The sequence below is a fragment of the Chanodichthys erythropterus genome, chromosome 9 (assembly GCF_024489055.1).
Source record: "Chanodichthys erythropterus isolate Z2021 chromosome 9, ASM2448905v1, whole genome shotgun sequence".
NCBI classification, from domain to species: domain Eukaryota; kingdom Metazoa; phylum Chordata; class Actinopteri; order Cypriniformes; family Xenocyprididae; genus Chanodichthys; species Chanodichthys erythropterus.
The window spans coordinates 18,625,511-18,647,043 of record NC_090229.1 but is presented as its reverse complement, the minus strand read 5'-3'; the positions used below and the strand labels follow the sequence as shown (position 1 = coordinate 18,647,043).

General features: G+C 36.1%; 1 protein-coding gene across 5 annotated transcripts; it reads left to right on the top strand.

Annotated features, from left to right (window-relative positions):
- Positions 1 to 1,659: 1,659 nt before the first annotated feature.
- mapk4 (mitogen-activated protein kinase 4) lies at positions 1,660 to 19,937 on the top strand. Of its 5 annotated transcripts, XM_067393741.1 has the most exons (10): positions 2,036 to 2,109; positions 2,300 to 2,337; positions 3,498 to 3,615; positions 4,483 to 4,552; positions 4,866 to 4,939; positions 5,333 to 5,913; positions 11,674 to 11,818; positions 13,027 to 13,188; positions 13,264 to 13,465; positions 18,317 to 19,937. In XM_067393741.1, exons 6-10 carry the CDS (start codon positions 5,371 to 5,373, stop codon positions 19,296 to 19,298), a joined length of 2,034 nt encoding a protein of 677 aa, XP_067249842.1. In that variant the 5' UTR covers positions 2,036 to 2,109; positions 2,300 to 2,337; positions 3,498 to 3,615; positions 4,483 to 4,552; positions 4,866 to 4,939; positions 5,333 to 5,370; the 3' UTR covers positions 19,299 to 19,937. The 5 variants fall into 5 exon arrangements, with proteins under 5 accessions (XP_067249841.1, XP_067249845.1, XP_067249843.1 ...); XM_067393740.1 differs by lacking the exon at positions 2,300 to 2,337 and having other exon boundaries at positions 1,660 to 2,109; XM_067393744.1 differs by lacking the exons at positions 2,300 to 2,337; positions 18,317 to 19,937 and adding an exon at positions 17,094 to 17,154 and having other exon boundaries at positions 1,660 to 2,109.
- The last annotated feature ends 1,596 nt before the right edge of the window (positions 19,938 to 21,533 follow it).

Below are 21,533 nucleotides of genomic sequence, written 5' to 3'. Positions count from 1 at the left end.
CTTTAGGTTCTACATTGTGTTCAGTGTTTTTTTTTTTTTGTTGTTTTTTTTTCCTTTTTTTGCTGCTATCCAAACTGTCTTTATAGTCGTCTATGTGTATTATATCTATTAATATGATTTAGCTTAACAGATGGATATTAAATTATGGAAATAAATTGGTGAGTGTATTTCTGAAATTTTTAAGATTACAAAAGTGAATGTTAATAATTATCCTCAAATGACTCTTGTTTATCAACACCATTTCTGAGGAAATACCCGTGTGAATTTAGATAAATTGTAGGCGTTAACTTTAGTTATCTGTCTTGTGCTGACACATTTGTGAAGATACTTCTCATGAAAGTAAGCCATAAACTGTCATTATCAGAAATGCTCTGTTGGCCTGCTTTTGATGCAAATAACACAAAATGTACAGACACTATCACTGCATTTTTAAAAAGTGTTTTCAAATACTCAACATGATTTTAATGTGAATGTAATCATTAAAAAATTCAATGTTTATAAAACTGTAAAATGTTCTGAGTGAATGCATAGCAAGAAAAAATATCAGTTAACACCAAGTAATCACAGCACTAATTTGAATGTAGTCATATTCAGCTTTGCTGTTTTTTTAACCAGAGAAAACCCAGAACCAGAAGACGAGGCTCAATAAGTTTAGTGCTTTAATAATAAGAGGAAGAAAATACAAAGACAAAACTCTTTGGTGAAAGAAATCGTGCTATTATGAGTATCTGATTCTAAGTCGTTTTATTCCTTTAGAGGTCGCTGCAAGCTTTAAAAACCCTGTGGTCAATTTTCAGAGGACAACATTAGATAAAGTAGGCTATGTTGAGATTATTTCACTTCATAAAATCATCTGTATAATCTAGCAATATACATTATCAATGATAATAAGCATATGCAGTGTAGAAGTAACTAAACAAAACACTGTTTGTTTATCATCTTACACTGCTACATGTGTCTATATACTCTTCGTTTCCCCCCCCCTCTCGCTCTCTCAGAGCTGACACTGATGTTTGGACAGAGGAAATGTAGACGAACTCCTCATTTATCTAATTTCCTCCTTTCACCACTGACTCCTCAGTGCGGTAACCTGACCTCAGTCAGGATGAAGCGTTTGGAGGGCAGCCAAACACTTTCTCTCCTGCTGAGGAATCCAAAGATACTGCATCTCTGCACTGCCGGAACCGAGGTGCTCATTTTATTTCCAGGAACTGCTGTACTCGGTCTTTGGGCATTAATAAACTTTGAGTTGAAGGCACATAAACAGAATGAGGGCGAGGGAAGTGAGAGTGTGTGCAAGTACAAAACAGAGAAGCAAGCTCTGGGAGACCACCTTGACATCTAATCTTGACACCTCAGTTTACTTTATCTTGTAAAAATGATGAACACTGATCACACTGAATGGAAAACATCATAGCTAGCAGTAGTAACTCATAACTTTTTTTTTTTTCTTAGCATATAACTAGAAAATAAGTAGTTGGATCGTTCTCTGGGAATGGTGGCATTGTCTCTATGATAATTTTAAATAGATTTAACCGTGTTTAATTTGTAAGGAGGAAAAAAAAATAAATGGGCTGAATGTTTAAAAACAATAATTTGATCTTCCATTACATTTTAATTTTTTTTTTCATCACAGTATTTATGTAAAGTAATAAAATGCAAATAGTTTTAAACTATAATTATAATTTTATGTGTGTGTGTGCGCGTGTATAAATGCAGTGTACATAGACGTCACATTACCACCAAAAAACTTAATCTAGTATCTTTGATAGTCAGTAAATTAACATAAACAGTGAGTGTGTCTGTAAAGTGAAGCACTTTACATGTAAAAAAACAGATGCGCTGGCCAGTCAAGACCACTAGCAGACCTGATGCCACGGCCCATCGTTTAAGTACAGGATATATTGTCCTGCACAAGCGCGCAGGTGTCAGGATCACCGTCTGATGGACAGGGAGGGCGTGACGTCATCGACGGGGCACCAACGAGTTTGCCAAAGAAAAGCTTGTAGATCCATTCCACAGTGGAAGAGGGACACCGGGAGTAGAACAAATGAGGTGTATCTCAAATGAACGCTCTCTCAGCGGTTTCTCCGGGTGACACTATCGCGGGTAAGATCTTATATTATTCTCTGATAACACACACGGAAAATTCCTCACGGCAGCGGCAAACTGACAGACTAAAACCTCCATCTACCGGACTGCACCAGTGCCAAGATTCAATAACAAACTCTGAACTACGAAAACACCACTTTCCCGATGGAAAGGCATGTTCACTTGTGTTTTTTTCCAACACAAACAGAGCAACGCCGTGAAGCAGCTGACAAAAGGCAGGCGACGGTAAGAGATCCAGGAGCATCGCTGCCTTTGTAGTTTTCTCCGCGGATGGGCCGGAAGATAAGAAGACAGTGTTGTCAAAATCTGATTCTGTACTCCATTTCTTACGTTTATAGGCTCTTTTGTCACTTCTGAGTAGACTTGCGAGTGAAACTATTCTTATTCTGCATATTACGGACGGGGTTGTGTATATGTATCCGTTCAATTTCAGAACCAAATACAGGCGTTACTGTTGTCACACAAAGGCGAATGAATGCAGCGCTGCCTATTGTGTGTTCAGCTGGACCCACAGCTTCATTTCTGCTTCATTCACAGGCTTAACAAGTTCTCCGTTTTTATTAATTTACGGTACCTAACGTGCATAAATATGAACATTAAAATCATTCAGCGTAATCAATGTTTACATTTTGTTCTAACGTTCAGCAACACATTGCATCCGCTTGCACGGTCAGCGCCATAGTCATATGCATTATTTATAAAGTTTGGCTCACCCACTAGTGTGGTCCCATTGGTTTATACTAGATTCTTCTGTGAACTCAGTAATGTTTTTTTTTTTCTTTTTTTTTCAAAAAGTTTAACACAAAGAAAGGAACAGCATTTTTGAGAAATCTCAATAAAAATCATCACATGAAATAAGTACTCTAAATGTATCAGTGTTCTGTTTTATTCTACATGAACGGGTCCGTCTCCTCATGGGTGCCGCCATGTTGACATCACATGACCTGTAGTAGTGTCGCGCTATTGATGAGTTACTACTACTTCTAATAATAATGTTACTTTTTATCAAGTGTTTGAGTCACTTTACAACGCATAAACAATTAAAACCAATGTCCATTAAATGAATGTGTGTGTCCTATATTTATACCTTTAAGAAAAACTTTAAAATCCGAAGATAAACAGTTGTGAAGTAGCTTCAGTTGGTAAAAAGAAAAGAAAAAGAAGTGCATTCAGGTCAATATGTCCAAAACCACTGGTAGCATAGTGCAGCATTAGGGTTGCGGAAATGAAAATCACATTCTTTTTCTATATAGGGGAATTGATTTTGAGCGATAAGTCAATAAACCTTAAAGACAGACCTACTGTGAGCTAAAGGTTTGTTGCTTTTGTTGAAGCTGTCAGCATTATTTCAACTTGTTCTTTAAAATACACGTGTTCATCTGCAGAATTACTGGTGAAAAACTACCCATGATTCACCAATCAGGAAACAAAACAGAAAATTGTGCCAAAAGATCTCTTTTACATCCGCCTATTCCCATGAATCCCTGCAAATGATGCAACAGAGTGAGTCTCCCTACACTTTCAAACTACTTTAATATTTGTGTATATATGCATGCTTTGCAGTAAACGTAAATATGCTATTTACACAAAAATTAACATCTTTAAATCAATACACTCTAAAAAATGTTTGGTTAAAAACAACCCAAGTTGGGTTGAAAATGGACAAACCCAGCACTTGGGTTGTTTTAACCCAGTGGTTGGGTTAAATGTTTGCCCAACCTGCTGGGTAGTTTTATTTAACCCAACTACTGATTAAAATGACTATATGGCTGGCTTAAAATGAATCCAAAATAGGTGAGAAATTAAAAATCAGACACATAATTACTAGAGGCAACAATAATATTCAAAAGGTGTACATTTATTAATAAGCAATTTAATAAATGTTTATTGTTTATTATTCATTATCTTATTAATAAATGCACATTTTTAAAACATATTAATAAATGTTAATTTCCAGCATATTTTGGGTTCATTTTAAGCAAGCAATACAGTAATTTTTATACAACAGTTGAGTTAAATAAAACTACCCAGCACGTTGGGCAAACATTTAACCCAACCACTGGGTTAAAACAACCCAATTGCTGGGTTTGTCCATTTTCAACCCAACTTGGGTTGTTTTTAACCCAGCATTTTTTAGAGTGTAGTTTATCCATCAGTTTTAATTTCATTGTCATTCACAATGCTTTATGGTATTTTAGTTTTTTCCTCATTAAAGCCATTAAGTACACACTCTGTACTTTTGTCTTTTTGTCCAATTTTCAAATACTTTTTGCTACAAATCAAAGTGTGTAATGTTTTGATTCACCTTGTAGCTGGATGATTTGTTTCATGACTTGTTACACTTTAACTTTTTTTTTTTAAATCCCTAAGGGACAAATGAATGGGAAAATACTTTCACAACCAAAGCAGCTGAAAAAGTGAACTGTTGCACTCTATTGAGGTGATTAAGAGCCAGCTAAATGTAAACAAAAACTTACGGAGTTCACCTTTAAGAACTGAGTTGGAAAACAAGAAATGGTATTGTAGTGATATCAGACTATTAAGTCTAGTGTTAGGAATAACACTAGATGCTTTGTTGCTCATTATTTATATAATAACATAGGAAACAACCAAGCTGAGATTTTATAAACTGTCAAATGTAAAAATGTTAATTTGATCATATTTCTAAAGCGTATTTGTCCATATGTTTATCGTAATTGTAATCTAACGATATATCTGCTCGCTCTTTCTTTCTTTCTTTTTCTCCACTGAAGGGAATGCATGAGGAGCGTGACACATAGCTGCGTGAAGAGAATGGAGGGTACAGGACAGCCTGGAGCTGGAGACGGCAAGTGAAAGCTCTAGATTATGGACGAAACTAACTCACGATTTAAGTACCTGCCGTTAATGTTAAAGTCAAACATCACAGAGAACCTCCAACTCCAGTGCAGGAGTGTAATTCAGTTTCATTATAACATGGAGTGTTTTTGGGGTAGGGCTGAATCCTGGGAGACTGAGTTACAGAATGTTTGCTGTGTGCAGCAGGCACTGGCTGACTGTGGGATGTTGCTATGGAAACACTTGCCCTGTACTGGGTGTTGAGTTGTATTCCACCCAGTACTGTGCCCCCATTGCTTTGATAGTATGCAACTGTGATTTAAGATCTCTTTCTTGAAGAAGCAGTGTTATTCTTGCAGTATTGCATTATTTGGTTATTTATCATTCTCCTCACTCTCTCCAGCCTCTCACAGGCAATGCCCTATTGCTCCTCTCTAAGCAATGGCCTGGCAAAATACATCCCCATTCCGATATGGCTTTGACCTGGGGGGACATTACCAGGATCTTCGTCCTCTGGGCGTGGGAGCATCGGGCCTCGTACTCTCTGCGGTGGACAGACGCAGCGGCCTTCGTGTGGCAGTGAAGAAGCTGGTAATGCGAGATGTCATCAGTGTAAAACACGCTCTGAGGGAGGTGAAGATCACCCGCCGCCTTCAGCATGAGAACGTGGTTAGGGTGTATGACGTATTGGGGCCGTCCGGTCACCCTTTACCACGTGACTTGACTCATGTGCCGGCAATATACATCGTGCAAGAGTGTATGGAAACTGACCTAGCAAGGTTACTCGAGCAAGGGCCATTGCCAGCAGAACACGCCACCCTGCTCTTTTATCAGCTGCTTCGTGGGCTCAAGTTCATCCACTCGGCCAACGTGCTGCACCGTGACCTCAAGCCAGCGAACATCTTTATCAACACGGAGCAAATGCTGCTGAAGATCGGAGACTTCGGTCTGGCTCGCATTGTCGACCCACATTATTCGCACAAGGTAAGAGTCACAGTTGCAGGGCAGGAATGACTGCAGCACAAACTGCTTCACTCACTAGAAAGAATAACATCTATCTAGATAGGTCTTTGTTAGTAGAAATACTACAGTGATTTCTAATAAAGATATCTGACTGATATTTCTTTATCAATATTCCAAGTTAATGTGTTATCAGTGCTGTAGTATTAGATCTGCTGATAAATGGCACCATTTTGTGAGTACCTACACTTGTATTCATCAGTAAAGTATCATTTTAACATTCATTCATTCAAGGTAGCATAACAATTAGACATTTGCCAAAAAACAAATAAATAATAAAATATTCCCAAAAAATAATATATATACAGTGGCATGAAAAAGTATGTGAACCCCTTGCAGAATCTGTGAAAATGAGAATTATTTTAATAAAATATGCATGTTATTTTTTGTTTAGTACTGTCCTGAGTAAGATATTTTACATAAAAGATGTTTGCATTTAGTTCACAAGACAAAACAATAGCTGAATCTATTAAAATAACCCCATTCATAAGTATGTGAACCACTGATTCTCAATACTGTGTGTGGTTACCTGATGATCCATGACTGTTTTTATGTTTTGTGATGGTTGTTCATGAGTCTCTTGTTTGTCCTGAGCAGTTAAACTGAGCTCTGTTCTTCAGCTCCTGCAGATTCATCAGTTTTCAAGCATTTTTGCATATTTGAACCCTTTCCAGCAGTGGCTGTATGATTTTGAGATTCATCTTTTCACACTGAGGACAACTGAGGGACTCAAACTCAACTATTAAAAAAGGTTCAATCATTCACTGATGCTCCAGAAGGAAACACAATGCATTAAGAGCTGAGGGGTGAAAACTTTTGAATTCAAATATCAAGGTAAATTGTACTTAATTTTTCTGCGGGGAAACATGCAAGTATCTTCTGTTGGTTCCGAAGGGCAGTACTAAATGAAAAACAATGATATTTAAACGAAATAAGAAAAATTGTGACATCTTCATCCTGTTCAAAAGTTTTCACACCCCGACTCTTAATGCATAGTGTTGACACAGTCAAACCAAAATTTATTCAGAAACCTTGAACATTTCATTCATTGATCAAAGAATGGATTTTTTTTTGACAATTTTTTACTTTTTTTTTTAAATATTAATAATTTTAAAAATAACCAATACATATGTTTTTATTGTTGCATTTTAACAATCATTTATACATTATTTGATCAAAAAGCAGAAATATAGCAAAAAATAAAAATCTGTTCTGTATATTGATTATTGGACATTGAAAATATGGAAATAATTTGTATTGTATTGGTCAAATATTGATTGTATCAAAGCTCATCAAGATGTTTATCTAGTATGAAGTCTTGGATTACACTACCTGTGGAGTTTTGGTGAATTTTTTTTTTTGCAATAATATGTTTTTTGTTCATGTACCAGGTTATTGTTTATGTAAATACCATGGTAATTATCAGGTAACCTATTATATATCAAAGCACTTACAATCTGATGCGGCTACTGTGCAATGGTACTTTTTTTAAGGGTGTGGTTCACTTCATGCTGAATAACACTGTGAAGAACTAGAAATATTAGTTCATTTTTAGGAACTTTTAAATGTTAGTAGTATGTACCGTCAAACTGTTAGTTTGTACTGCCTTGCAAGCTTTCAGTGTGGTTCACCCTGCAGTTACAGTCTGGCCTTGATTAGCAGAATCACATTTCCTATCAATTATCATGTGCTGCAGGCTATTAAGATAATGACATATTAATCCATTTACAGCTTTATCATCAACATAACATCCTTAGGAACAGAAGTACTTTAGATTATTTGCTTTCAATCTTTTTGATGGTTCTAATTATCATAAGTCTTGGCAGCTACAAATTAGATTTAAGCAGTATCTGCTGTGCTACATACAAAAAAGTTCTTATGCATCTCTTTATTTTATATTCCTAAAGTTAGTTAAAATACCTATTGATTGATATAGATTGTTTAGAATGTTTAGTTGTTGGGAGAGTTTATTGAAGCATTTTTGGGCACAGTGTTTTGTTTTTGCTTATTTGATCCTGGTACCCTATTAATATAACAACTACAGTCGGTCTGTAGTTGCTTCATATTTCTGTGCATTTCACATAGATGGATGTTTTCAAACTTTGACATTTTGACATATTGCATTACACAATAATTATGAACAATTACCTTGATGTTATGGCAGCTGAAAGATTAATGTGGCACTCTACTGTCTCATTGTGCTTCTGTATTATTTAGCAGAGCTCACTGTGTAACACTAGCAGACCAGGAGAACAACATGAATGGAGAGCTTTGTGTGAGACAGGACAAGGTGGGGTGAATGATCAGTAAAGGGGGATAGTCACAGTTTGGGATGGAAAGAACAGCCAAAATAAAAACCGCCTTCCTCAGGAAATTATAGAAGGGCTATTATTGCAAGAGCCCTGTTTAAAATTCTGATAGTACACTGATAGTAGGAAGCTGAGATTGCAGACTCTATAAGAACAGCATCCCTCTGCTCTCATGTCACTCAAAATATTTATGCATTATCAAAATGTCAAAGCTGCTCTGTCTTGTGTGGCTTCAAAAGTTGTACACTTTGTGGCAAGACATTTAAAGAAACATATTTGATATGTTTAACTATAAAACAATATGTTATTGTGCAAAATGTATTCAAAAGTAGTCAGCAGATATAAGTCATAGGTCTTTCATGTGGGGAACTCTTCTCATGTGTTTGCAATTTGCATAATGATGCATTTAAAAGTTAATAATTAACGTATCTTTAGAAAAGTTCACAATGCTGTTGCTGATGAAATATAATGTGGTTGACATTGAATAAATATCTTTTCATCAGGTTAGATACTGATTATTAATCATCCAAACCCCTATCTAAACCTCTTGTGTTTGTAGTTCTAATCGAATCCTCATCCAATGTGCAACGTGGGCAATATTAGCTGTTAGCGTGTGCACGGATCTGCGCTTCGGATTCTAACCGGAAAAAGTAGACCATCTGGGTACCTTTGGAATACTCATTTCATCATACTACGATATGGGACACACTGATTCTAATTTCGAATACTGTTTAGGATTTATAGTATGTGAATTGGGACATTGCTATGGTCAAGATGAGGTGATTTAAGTGACTTGGTGCCAGACGGGCTGGTCTGAGATTAACCGGGATTTTCACGCACAACCATCTCTAGGGTTTACATAGAATGGTCCCAAAAAGAGAAAATCTCCAGTGAGTGGGAGTTCTGTGGGCGATAATGCCTCGTTGACGCCAGAGGTCAGAGGAGAATGGCCAGACTGGTTTGAGCTGATAGAAAGGCAACAGTAACTCAAATAATCAGAAAATCATCTCTGAGTGCAGAATACATCGAACCTTGTACTACAGCAGCAGAAGACCACACCAGGTGTCTCTCCTGTCAGCTGTCAGGAAACTGAGGCTACAATTCACACAGGCTTACCAAATTTGACAATAGAAGATTAGAAAAACATTATCTGGTCTGATGAGTCTCTATTTCAGAATTTGGCGTAAACAACATAAAAGCATGGATCCATCCATATCATCAGTTTAGGCTGGTGCTGGTGGTATAATGATGTTCTTGGCACACTTTGGGCCCCTAAGTAACAATTGAGCATTGTTCATCATTCTTGTCCATGTCCATTCCTTTATGACCACAGTGTACCCATCAGCTTTTTTTTCTTTTTCTTTGGTCATGTCTCATCAGCCTTAGGATACCAAGTGAGCATGGACTGCCGCATGTGTTCCCCCTCTAAAATATTAGTGTGTCATTGTACCTCTGAGTGTGTATTAAGCTTGAGTGAATTAAGGGCAGTAGTTCCCTTCACCCGTTCACTGAGCGAGTGCCTGCAACTCTGACACTCAGTGCTGAGAGCGTCTGTTCCCCTCTCAGCATGGAGGGAACATTCAGTTCCCAAATCTAGAGGACCACAGATAAGTGGAATATGGATTCACAGCAGCATCTGGATCCACATATGCTAGCAGTGCATGCAGGCAGGGGACTGATAGGGCCCCAGATGGTTATACTTATTCAATACAACATGAAGAATAAAAATGATGTGGACACTGAACTTTATCTATAATTTAAATAAAGAACCAGTGGGCCAATTCAGCTGTTCTGTAGCTCAATTATGATGGCTTGACCAGCGTAATAAGATAAATACATACTGTAAGCTATATTAAATTCCTTATTCCTTAATTATTTTTCTTAACTTATGATTGTCTTTGAAACAGATTTTACTTATGATTGTTTCAGAAACTTGATAAATCAATCCACTTTAGATAAATTTAAAACTGTCATGGAGATTATATTATATGTGACCTTGGACCACAAAACCAGTCATAAGTCGCACGGGTATATTTGTAGCAATGGCCAACAATACATTGTATGGGTCAAAATTATCAATTTTTCTTTTATGCCAAAAATCATTAGGATATTAAGTAAAGATCATGAAGATATTTTGTAAATTTCCTACCATAAATATATCAAAAATGGATTTTTTGTGAGTGGATATGCATTGCTAAGGCCTTCATTTAGACAACTTTAAAAGCGATTTTCTCAATTTTGATTTTTTTTTTTTTTTTGCACCCTCAGATTCCAGATTTTCAAATAGTTGTATCAAATATTGTCCTTTCCTAACAAACCATCAATGGAAAACTTATTTATTCAGCTTTCAGATTATGTATAAATCTCAATTTCAAAAAATTGACCCTCATGACAGGGTCACTTTATAATATAATATAATATAATATAATATAATATAATATAATATAATATAATATAATATAATATAATATAATATAATATATTATATTATATTATATTATATTATATTATATTATATTATATTATATTATATTATATTATATTATATTATATTATATTATATTATAATATAATATAATATATTTATCTTACACATTCTAAAAATATTTATTTATCCCATTTGTGGATTTTTGGCCAGTGTAAATGTTGGCAGCAGAAAACATCCTAAATGTCGAGTCTGTCTCTATGTAAGTTGCACTGACAGTTCTTGACAGCTCAAAATCAGCATTGCTGACATTTGTTGGTCAAGATGCCTGATTCCTGACATTTTTTTCCTTATTATTACTCACTTTCAGTCTTCGTTGGCCTCACTTGCTTGTGATTGTGAACAGTTTCAGAGGTCTGTGTGAATCAGCTCCAGTGAGAAGACAAAGGCCCTCTGTTTAAGCAGGATATGTAAATATCATTCTCGTTTGTGTCACCATCACCCTTCAGAACCACCCTACTGAGGCTGCCTGCTAAAATCTCACAAATAATTCATCACCTGAGCCCTGGGGGAGAGTGGGAGGTGAGAAAGAAGAGGAAATGATGAAGGAAGGCAGGAAGGATGAGCTGAAGGAGATTTATTGGGAGTCATAGGGTTACTGTATATCAGCTGCTTCTCATCAGATGCTGAGTCACATGGCATTTTTTACACCCTACTCTACTGTTTTTTTATATATATTTATATTATACTACACAAACACTACAGTTTGTTTAAAGAAATGAATACTTTTATTTAGCAAAGAAGCATTAAAGATATTTATGTTTATTTACATATATTTAAATAGGTTTATTAATTTTCTTTAATCCAAAGTAACTTGGTGTACAAATCCGTATTTCTTTTTCAGCCTGTCAACCTTCAAAACTAAAATAAACAATTATCCTATGAAGTACACCATTTAATTGTGCATATGACATTATCTTTGCTATGCAGGGATACCTGTCCGAGGGAATGGTCACTAAATGGTACCGTTCACCAAGACTGTTGCTGTCTCCAAATAACTACACTAAAGCAATCGACATGTGGGCCGCAGGCTGCATTCTGGCTGAGATGCTCACAGGACGCATGCTGTTTGCAGGTAAGGCCAGAAGAGCACTCAGTAATGAGCAAGGGGCCGTCATTAGTGTTTCTGTTGCTCTATTGGTTTTGTATAGATCTAGCGGTTCACTTGAGAAACAATAACATCAATCTTCATTATCCGGACTTGGTCTTAGAGCATCCTCTAGTGGCTGTATGTAGCAAAGTAAAAAGAGATGTTTAGACCTGACATATCAATCCATTTCTATTTCTATCGTTTTCATTTCACAGTACTACATTAGCAATATTGTATTTATAACAATCTTGCCAGAGTATCAATACATGCAACAAAAGGAGTGACAAGAATAGGGACAAAAATTTCAAATAAGGTAAAGTAAAACAATACGAATAGCAGTAACAAATAATATGAGAAGAGTATTTAGTGTTAAACTATATTTTTATATTGGCATGATTGTTATACATTTCATTTTGCCATAAAAAAGTATTAATATAAAAAATAAGGTCAAGCCATCGTAGGTTAGGGTGATATTAATAGTCACCCTGATGCTCCAAAGCTTTATAATGGAAGGTGCACGGAAACCACCTGTTTGAAACTCAAGAAAGTGCATTCATCTATCATAAATGTACTCCACACATCCAGGGGGTTAATAAAGGCTTTCTGCAGTGAAGCGATGCATTTGTGTAAAAAAAATATCCATATTTAACACATTATAAAGTAAAATATCTAGCTTCTGCCAGACCGCCTTCCATATGAAAAAGTGTTTTGTAAGTTGAATAGGGAGGACGTAGGACTTAGCATAAGCATTTTGAACTGCGAGAGGCCTTACACTTTCTTCATAAGTTGAATATGGAAGGCGGTCTGGTAGAAGCTAGTTATTTTACTTTATAACGTGTTAAATATGGATATTTTTCTTACACAAACACATCGCTTCACTTCAGAAGGACTTTATTAACCCCCGGAGCCGTGTGGGGTACGTTTAAGATGGATGAATGCACTTTCTTGAGCTTCAAACCGGTGGTTTCCATGCACTGCCATTATAAAGCTTGGGAGCATCAGGGTGATTATTAATATAACTCTGATTGTATTCATCTGAAAGAAGAAAGGATGGCCTGAGGGTGAGTAAATCATGGGGTAATTTTCATTTTCAAGTGAACTAATCCTTTAAGTGGTTGTTTGCACCCTGATGTAAATAGCCCTGGTGCAGTCAGACAAAGTTACAATGCCTCTGTTTGTTTCTCTTCTCTAAGGTGCTCATGAGCTGGAGCAGATGCAGCTGATTTTGGATACTGTGCCTGTTATTAGAGAGGAGGATAGACAGGAACTGCTGAGGGTCATGCCCTCTTTTGTAGGTCAAGGGTGGGAGGTCAAGAGGTCACTCCGAGAACTACTGTCAGAGGTGGAGGACAAAGGTAAGATGAGAATGTTTATTTTTATACATCAACAGTGATACATCAACAGTTTCAGTCACGGAATCCACATTTCAGGCATTGATTTCCTGGAGTGTATCCTCACCTTTAATCCCATGGACCGGCTGACAGCAGAAGCAGCTTTGTCTCATCCATACCTGCAGAGATACTCGTGTCCTCAGGATGAGCCTGTTTCCCTGCAGCCTTTTCGCATAGAGGACGAGCTAGAGGACAGTGTGGTCACTGAGCATGGTCATGCGCTCAGCTCCCACTGGGACAGGTACACCGCTCACATGTCACACATGAGGCACTCTGATTTATCAACACCCAGAGTTGTGTCATTTGTTACAGTTTTCCTGGCACTCACTTTTCCTCTGCTGCTGACAGTATAAAAAACACTCTTGCTCTTTTACAAGGAATGTTGTTAAATCTATATAGCTGAAAAGAATCATTGTTTAGTTCATAAATTAAATGTAAAGTTTCAAATAAAGTACAATCCACATTCCTTTCTTAAAAAGGTTTTATTCATGTTGTATTTCTTGCATGGACCTTATACTGAAATCAAAAACTAATAAAAAATAAAAATAAATGTAATTAATAGTAATATTAAATAGAGTAAATAATACATTTAGGTTTGATTTTAGGCATGTTGAATGAAAACAACACTGTGTGACAATGGAAAGAAATGAATCAAGAAATGAATCAAGACTTGGCTGATGTCAGAAGTCTAAAACAGCCACAGGACTAAATATAGTATAAAATAATATATTTAATTAATAAATTAATATAATTTATGGGTCAATGATGTGATGGGTCATTTTTTTGTCCAAAGGCCTTAATAATAATAAAAAACAAAGATATGACATCCAAAGTTTGTCAAATATATCCAAAAGGTTTTAATTATATTTTGCTACATATAAAAGTATTTTAAAGATTCTGAAGTGTCAAAATGTCATTCAGTTTTACCATCCAAAGGCCAATACAGCCACTTCATTTGTGATTAAAATATCTTAAAATGTAATAAATGTATATATTTTTTTTATTCTGGCATGATTTTATTACATCAAATATCAACATAGTGCAAAATGGTATTAAAATTATGTGTAGAAGTCGTTGCTTTGTTATGAGAAAGAATGTCAGGAAAAATTTATTTCATTGTCATTCAGAGTAACCAATGTAAAGGGACCATTTTGGATAAAGTCATGCGGTCAGTATCATGTGACATCGTTCAGACACCTGCAAAGCATCACATGGTCATGAAGCAAATTAACTAACTCTCTTTTAACTATTTGAAAAATTCATGTTTTCAGTTGCTCATACACATGTCCAGAAACATCAGGTAATTTGGTACAACCACTATAAAACATGGAAAGTATTGTAATATTTTAAAAACTTGTACTAAATATAAAATGTTTGATTGTCCTTTTGCTAGCTAGCTAGCAAGCTAACCAGCTAGATATCAGCCTGTTAGCATTTTTGAAAATATCGTCATTCGGTATAACCAAAAGTGTCATTCGGTAAAACCGAAATTTTGACATTTTTTGGTGACAAATTTTGTCCATCTTGTAAAACATGACAAAAGCAATGTTAATTGATTATAAAAAAAAAACACAATCTCATTAACACTTAATAAAACTTCAAAATTAATTATATCTCCATTTATGTTTTTTTTAAACTTTTAAAAACCTTATTCGTCAATGACCCATATATTCGTAATTCATGGATAATACAATTTAATAAAAATTTACACTTTCTTTCAAAAGTAAGATTTTTTTAATGTTTTAAAAAAAGTCTCTTATGCTCACCAAGTCTACAATTATTTGGCCAAAAAATACAATAAAAACTGTAATTTTGTTAAATATTATTACAATTCCAAATAACTGTTTTCTATTTTAATATATTTGAAAATTGTATTTATTCCTGTGATGGCATTAACTGAATTTTCTGTATATAACGGCAATATATGCTCTAGTGTCTGCATTCATTGCATACATTTCACTGTGACACAGTTTTGGTTGTCAAAATATATCTATATTTCGATATGTATCGATACTAAAAACTTATCTGAAACCATTCCAATACTCCTTTTCTGCAGTATCGTTACCTGCTGTGGGTTCTTGCTCTCGCAAAATGTCCATCTTGGCAAGTATTCATGTAAACAGTCAGTTTTGGAATGTAAATTGAGAAAGACAAATGTGTAACAGTATATTGGATCCACGCATAAGCTCTTAAAGTGACAGCAGTCTAATAAACCTGTTGCTGTCCGACATGTTAATCAGAGAACAAAAGACAGAGAAATTCACGCACTGCTCTTGACTGAATTTGTAACTTAAATTGTTAGCATTAATCTGTATTTAATTTTTACAATGAAGACTATTCAATGTTGTTTTACTTTTTAATTTCTGTATATTTCTTACCCAAATACTATTGTTAGTTGCACCTGAAACACTTAAAAACATATTCTATTGTATTTTTAGTTCAGAGTTTCAAATAAAGTGTGTGTAAGCTATTGCAGCAAAAATACCCAAATGATCAAAAAATTATGAGATAATAATAAAAATGTCGATATGGCAGTTTTTTCTGTGGTATCAAAAATGGTATTGATTATCGTGTTGTATCGAAGTTAGAAATATAGAACAAATATATTTCTCATAACAAATGAAAGAGACTCTCTGAATTCTTTGAAATGATGTTTTCCCACTTATGAAAAAAGGTCTCTTTCTATAAATGGTCTCCTCCTTTTCCAACAAACTATGTACAGTACAAAGCCAGAAAAAAATGTCAATATTTTACTACCAGGACATAGTATGACCAAGATAAAGCTTTTAGTGGTTTGTTGCAACTTTATTATTTGGCAGTTTACCATCTTACAAAGCAAAGAAATGGGTTTGTTACCCTACGGGTACATCATGCAATAGCGGGTTGCCAGAAACATTATTTTAACAATAGTATGTAGCAAACAAAAGCAGTTTGAGCTGAGATTTGTGGATCCAATAAAGTGCAGTAGTTGTGATTACTAGAGCATAATGAAACCGAGGAAAAAAAGAATTTCAGTTTTGGAAGAGCAAATTAAAGTCTACAGTCGTTCTTTGATGCTCTTTAATGATAAAAGTTAGATTGTTAAAAGTTTGTGGGTACATGCACACTGGAAGAGTGAAAACAAGGGTCACGTAAAAGGCAATTTACACAGATGGGTACTGAAATGCCCAGAGGACTTTCCAGTGACATAGAATGCTGTTCAAATATAGAAACTTATTAAATCCCTGCATAATTAAATCTCATAGCAGACTTAATAAAAATGTCATTGTTGTCTTTTATGTGGCCATATGGGCACATCTGACAAAAATTCTTCATTTACTGTTCAGAGCCAACAGTGAGAGGTGAAAAAGCTTGTTAGCTTAGATCAGGAACAGAAATGATCTTTTGAAACATCCAATTATTTTTGACAAAGTGTAAAAATGCTGCTGTTAAAAGAAATTGTCTGTGCTACAGATGGTCGTCTTTACCACCATTTGACTCTTCTCTCTGTTTGCGAAAACAACATTTGTGGTTAAAGTAATACACTTACAATGGTCAGGACAGGAGTATTTGACAGCACACACAGGTTTACTGATTAATTTGATCGCACTAGTCAACTGTTAACATGTGTAATGTGATCAAAAATACAGATATAAAAATTATTACAATTTAAAATAACTATATTTTAAAACGTAATTTATTCCTGTGATGCAAAGCTGAATTTTCAGCATCATTACTGCAGTCTTCAGTGTCACATGATCCTTCAGAAATCATTCTAATATTCTGATTTTATACTCAAGAAACATTTCTTATAATTATCAATGTTGAAAACAGTTTGTGCTGCTTAAAATTTTTGTGGAAACCGTGATACTTTTTTTTTTTTTTTTCAGGATTCTTTGATGAATAGAAAGTTCAAATAACTATTTATTTGAAAAAGTCATCTATTAAGGTTTTTACTGTCACTTTTGGTCAATTTATTGCATCCTTACTGAATAAAAGTATTTAAAATCTTAAAGGTGCCCTTGAAAGAAAAATTGAATTTATCTTGGCATAGTTAAATAACAAGAGTTCAGTACATGGAAATGACATACAGTGAATTTCAAAGTCCATTGTTTCCTCCTTCTTATGTAAATCTCATTTGTTTAAAAGACCTCCGAAGAACAGGCGAATCTCAACATAATGTAACCGTCAGGATCATTAATATGTACGCCCCCAATATTTGCATATGCCAGCCCATGTTCCCAACATTATGAAAGGCATTACACAAGGGCAGCCAGTATTAACATCTGGATGTGCACAGCTGAATCATCAGACTAGGTAAGCAAGCAAGAACAATAGCGAAAAATGGCAGATGGAGCAATAATAACTGACATGATCCATGATTACATGATATTTTTAGTGATATTTGTAAATTGTCTTTCTAAATGTTTCGTTAGCATGTTGCTAATGTACTGTTAAATGTGGTTAAAGTTACCATCGTTTCTTACTGTATTCACGGAGACAAGAGCCGTCGCTATTTTCATTTTTTAAACACTTGCAGTCTGTATAATTCATAAACACAACTTCATTCTTTATAAATCTCTCCAACAGTGTAGCATTAGCCGTTAGCCACGGAGCATAGCCTCAGATTCATTCAGAATCAAATGTAAACAATATAACAGTATACAATACTCACATAATCCGATGCATGCATGACGAACACTTTGTAAACATCCATTTGAGGGTTATATTAGCTGTGTAAACTTTGTTTAGGCACTGTTTAAGGCAAGCGCGAGCTCTGTGGCTGGAGGGCACGAGATTTAAAGGGGCCGCGCAGCATAAATCGGCTCATATTTAATGATGCCCCAAAATAGGCAGTTAAAAAAATTAATTAAAAAAATCTATGGGGTATTTTGAGCTGAAACTTCACAGATACATCCAGGGGACACCTTAGACTTATATTACATCTTGTAAAAAAAACGTTCGATGGCACCTTTAATATCCCCAACTTTTGAACGGCACTGTATACTTTAAATAATACTATGACTTACTGCTAATATACACCACTTTATACTTTGTACTTTTGGTAGAAATGTTCATATGCATGCTAAAACTGTTTATATAATTTTTCCAGGTATGATGGGAGTCTGTCTTCAGACGTTTATTGGCGGCCGCAGGAGCAGTGTGGGTGCATGCAGAGCGTCTCAGAGCTGGGAGAGGCAGAAGACGACGAAGTTCAAAGAGATCCACGAGCGAGCTCGACGGCTCACATCGAGGAGGCTCAGGTAGACCCTCGCAAATACTCCCACAGCAGCTCCGCAGAGCGCTTCCTGGAGCAGTCCCACTCGTCTCTGGAGCGGGTCTGCGGCCAATTCACGGAGCTGGACTGTGGCCGATCCTGCGATTACAAGGTTGGCTCTCCGTCCTACCTGGATAAGATTGCGTGGCGAGAAGGGAAGCCGCAGCACTACTCTGAACCCAAGCTAATACTGGACCTGTCTCACTGGAGGCATAACAGCATGTCAGCTCCAAGAGGTGGCAGCGTGGAGAAGCTTCTTGCCGAGCCTGGAGATCTGTTTCAGGAGATCTCGCGCTGGGTGGCGAGCACACAGTCTGGACTCCACTCACCCGGTTCTCCTCAAGAACATCTTACCTCCCCGTGTTCCCCTCCTCAACCGCTGTCTCCTACACTGCTGCCTCATTCTCACACTCAAATACCAGCGCCTTTGCAACTGTCCAGCCCTCATCAGCTCCATGAGGACAGGAGGAGGAGTCCCACCCCATTCTTCTCCGCTCCTCCATCTCTGCTGCCCTCATCTCCTTCCTCTCCTCATCATGATTCATCTGATTATCCGTCTTCCTCTATTTGTTGTGGAAACGATGAAGAGCCCTCGCAGATGGATCCTTCCGGAGAGGAACATTTTGACCTAGATGTGTTCATCTCTCAGGCTCTGAGGTTTTGTAGTCAGGGCGAGGTACTCTCGGAGAACGCGGATGCTCCCAAACCAGGCAACGTTAGCCGCGTTCATAATATCTCAGATCACAGACCCTCCAGAACACAAACTCCAACCCCTGAGATTGTCAAGGCTCACGAGTGCCATAAAGAACACTGGTAGATGAGATGCAACTATTTATTTAATGATTTTAAAGGTGTTTGATTAGTACAGCTTATTTAAGGTGGCATGAAATAATGTGAATACCGAGGCCCTTTTGAGGAGCAGAAGATTTTTGAGAATGTTTTTTTATTATGCTGAGATTCTGTATTCCACCAGAAATCCAAAGCATTTACCTCTAGGAGGAGGATCACCTGGCAAAAACATCTGAGGGACCAGGGTGATGTGAACATTTTTATTTGTTCCCCCAAGAAACCTGTGTGCTCTCGTATTTGATTTCCCACACTTCAATGCTCTGTAAACTATTCCAACTTTTTAATATTTTTTGGTGAATTGATTTAAAGCATATGAACTAATTTTGTTAGACTAATTTTGCAAGTTTCTTAGGAAATGAAAGGAAAATGCAAAAAGTATTTTTCCCCCCACAACTATATCTCTTTAGGCCCTTCTGTAAATTTGAAACTAAAATGTTTTGTTGAATGTTACTAAAAGTTTTGTGCAAGATTGAAGGATTTGTCTGTTAATTCTGTTTAGCACAAACTTAGGTATGAATAATTTTTAATTAGCATTTAATTAAATTATTAAAATAAGTGCGCAATGGAAGTAATTTTTCAACCGTTATCTAAAAAAAATGGCACTTTTGATATTAAAGTTTTCACTTACAATGAAATAAAGACTCTAGTCAGTGGCCTAGAAAAAGATGTTTCATTCTACATAAGGTATTCCCCATTGTTGTCCACCATGTCTAGACAAAGACTATATATACCAAGATGGTTCACTCATATTACTATGAATGGGAGAAACTGCTACGCATAAAATGGTGGAGCAAGTACTTCTAAATAAAAGAGCCAATCGCCATTTGGTAAAGTCATTGCATCACTGCCGTTCGAAGCTCTGGTTCGCTTGGCACTGCACATGGGCTGGACCAACTTGAAATATCTTCTTTTTTAAAATCCCATTTGAGGATAAGAAATAACATTTATGGGACAGTTAATATCAGATTTTGTTGCTGATTGCTGAAATGTTTGTATTTAGCATGAGATTTCAGTATTTCCCCATTCAAGCAGATTGGCGTTGGTCTTGTATGTCTGAAATAGCTGCCAGAGTCGTTACAAATATGGCCGCCAAGTGAACTGGCTTTACTTGAAAGATAATTTGGTATAGAGCAGTCAGACCCTTTTTATTACTAACCCATTACCGGACACTTATGGTTGAAGAATTAATCATGGCTGTCAAATATGCCTGTGCATAGGTTATTTTTACAATACCATTGGTAAAGCAATTGGATCCACAGTGTCAGTATAAAGTTATTAAATGAGTCAAAAAAAACTAAATTAAACTTAAGTGTGTAATCTCTAAGCCAATAGTGACACCAACCATTTTTTTTTTTTTTTTCTCCAAATAGCTTTCCTGAACAATCCCCCATCTTTCATTGGTAGGCCAAACAGATAACCACACCCCAAATTCCTGGTTTCCATGTCAGGATGTTTAAATGTCTTATATATATCCACATTAAACTGGGGTTGTGATAAATCATTTTAACAAAAATTACAAACTTCAACTTTAAAACATCAATCAACAAATTAAAACAGGAGACCGGCAGATTGTTATTATTCTTTGTAATTTTAATTCCCATAATTTAATTAGTTAAAATGCAGACAACTTTCACAAAAAAGTTCCAAAAAGAAAGAAAACAGCAATACAGTACATATGCAGATAAGGGGGGTTTGTTACATTAAATTTAAAGCCCTGTCTTCAGATGGTACCAGACAGTTAACAGCATAGCATTCACATCATCATGGAAATAGAGATGACACAGCAGGCAATCAGCAGGCCAGCAGAGGATTGGGCTACATTCTATTTTCAAGTGCAGATAAGAACATGGAAACTTAAAAGATATTAGTACACTACGGGAGAATGTCACTACAGGCTGCCAAGAACAGTTAGGAAACCTTTTGTCATCACGCCGGTTGTGGATATGGATGATTTTGTTTGCGCAAATCTTACATAGTAATCTCTTTGAATTTTCCAATTATAAAATGTCCATCAAAAAAGCACAAAATGGCACTGAAGTTTTTGATCTAGCATAATAGTGGTTAACATGCCATTCTTTGAATATGTAACTCAAAGCTATCCTTGTGGCCAAGCTACTGCAGCCCAATGTTCGGTTACACAAATATCTAAACGCAGACAATTCCGAAATACAACACAACTCAAGTGCGCATTGCATTCTCAATC

Bases quoted from the DNA above. Each gene is read 5' to 3' on its own strand.
- mapk4 (XM_067393743.1), top strand. From the start codon at position 5,371: ATGGCCTGGCAAAATACATCCCCATTCCGATATGGCTTTGACCTGGGG. The intron at 13,189-13,263 runs GTAAGATGAGAA...TCCACATTTCAG, and splicing joins GTCAGAGGTGGAGGACAAAG to GCATTGATTTCCTGGAGTGT. The intron at 13,466-18,316 runs GTACACCGCTCA...TAATTTTTCCAG, and splicing joins CTCAGCTCCCACTGGGACAG to GTATGATGGGAGTCTGTCTT.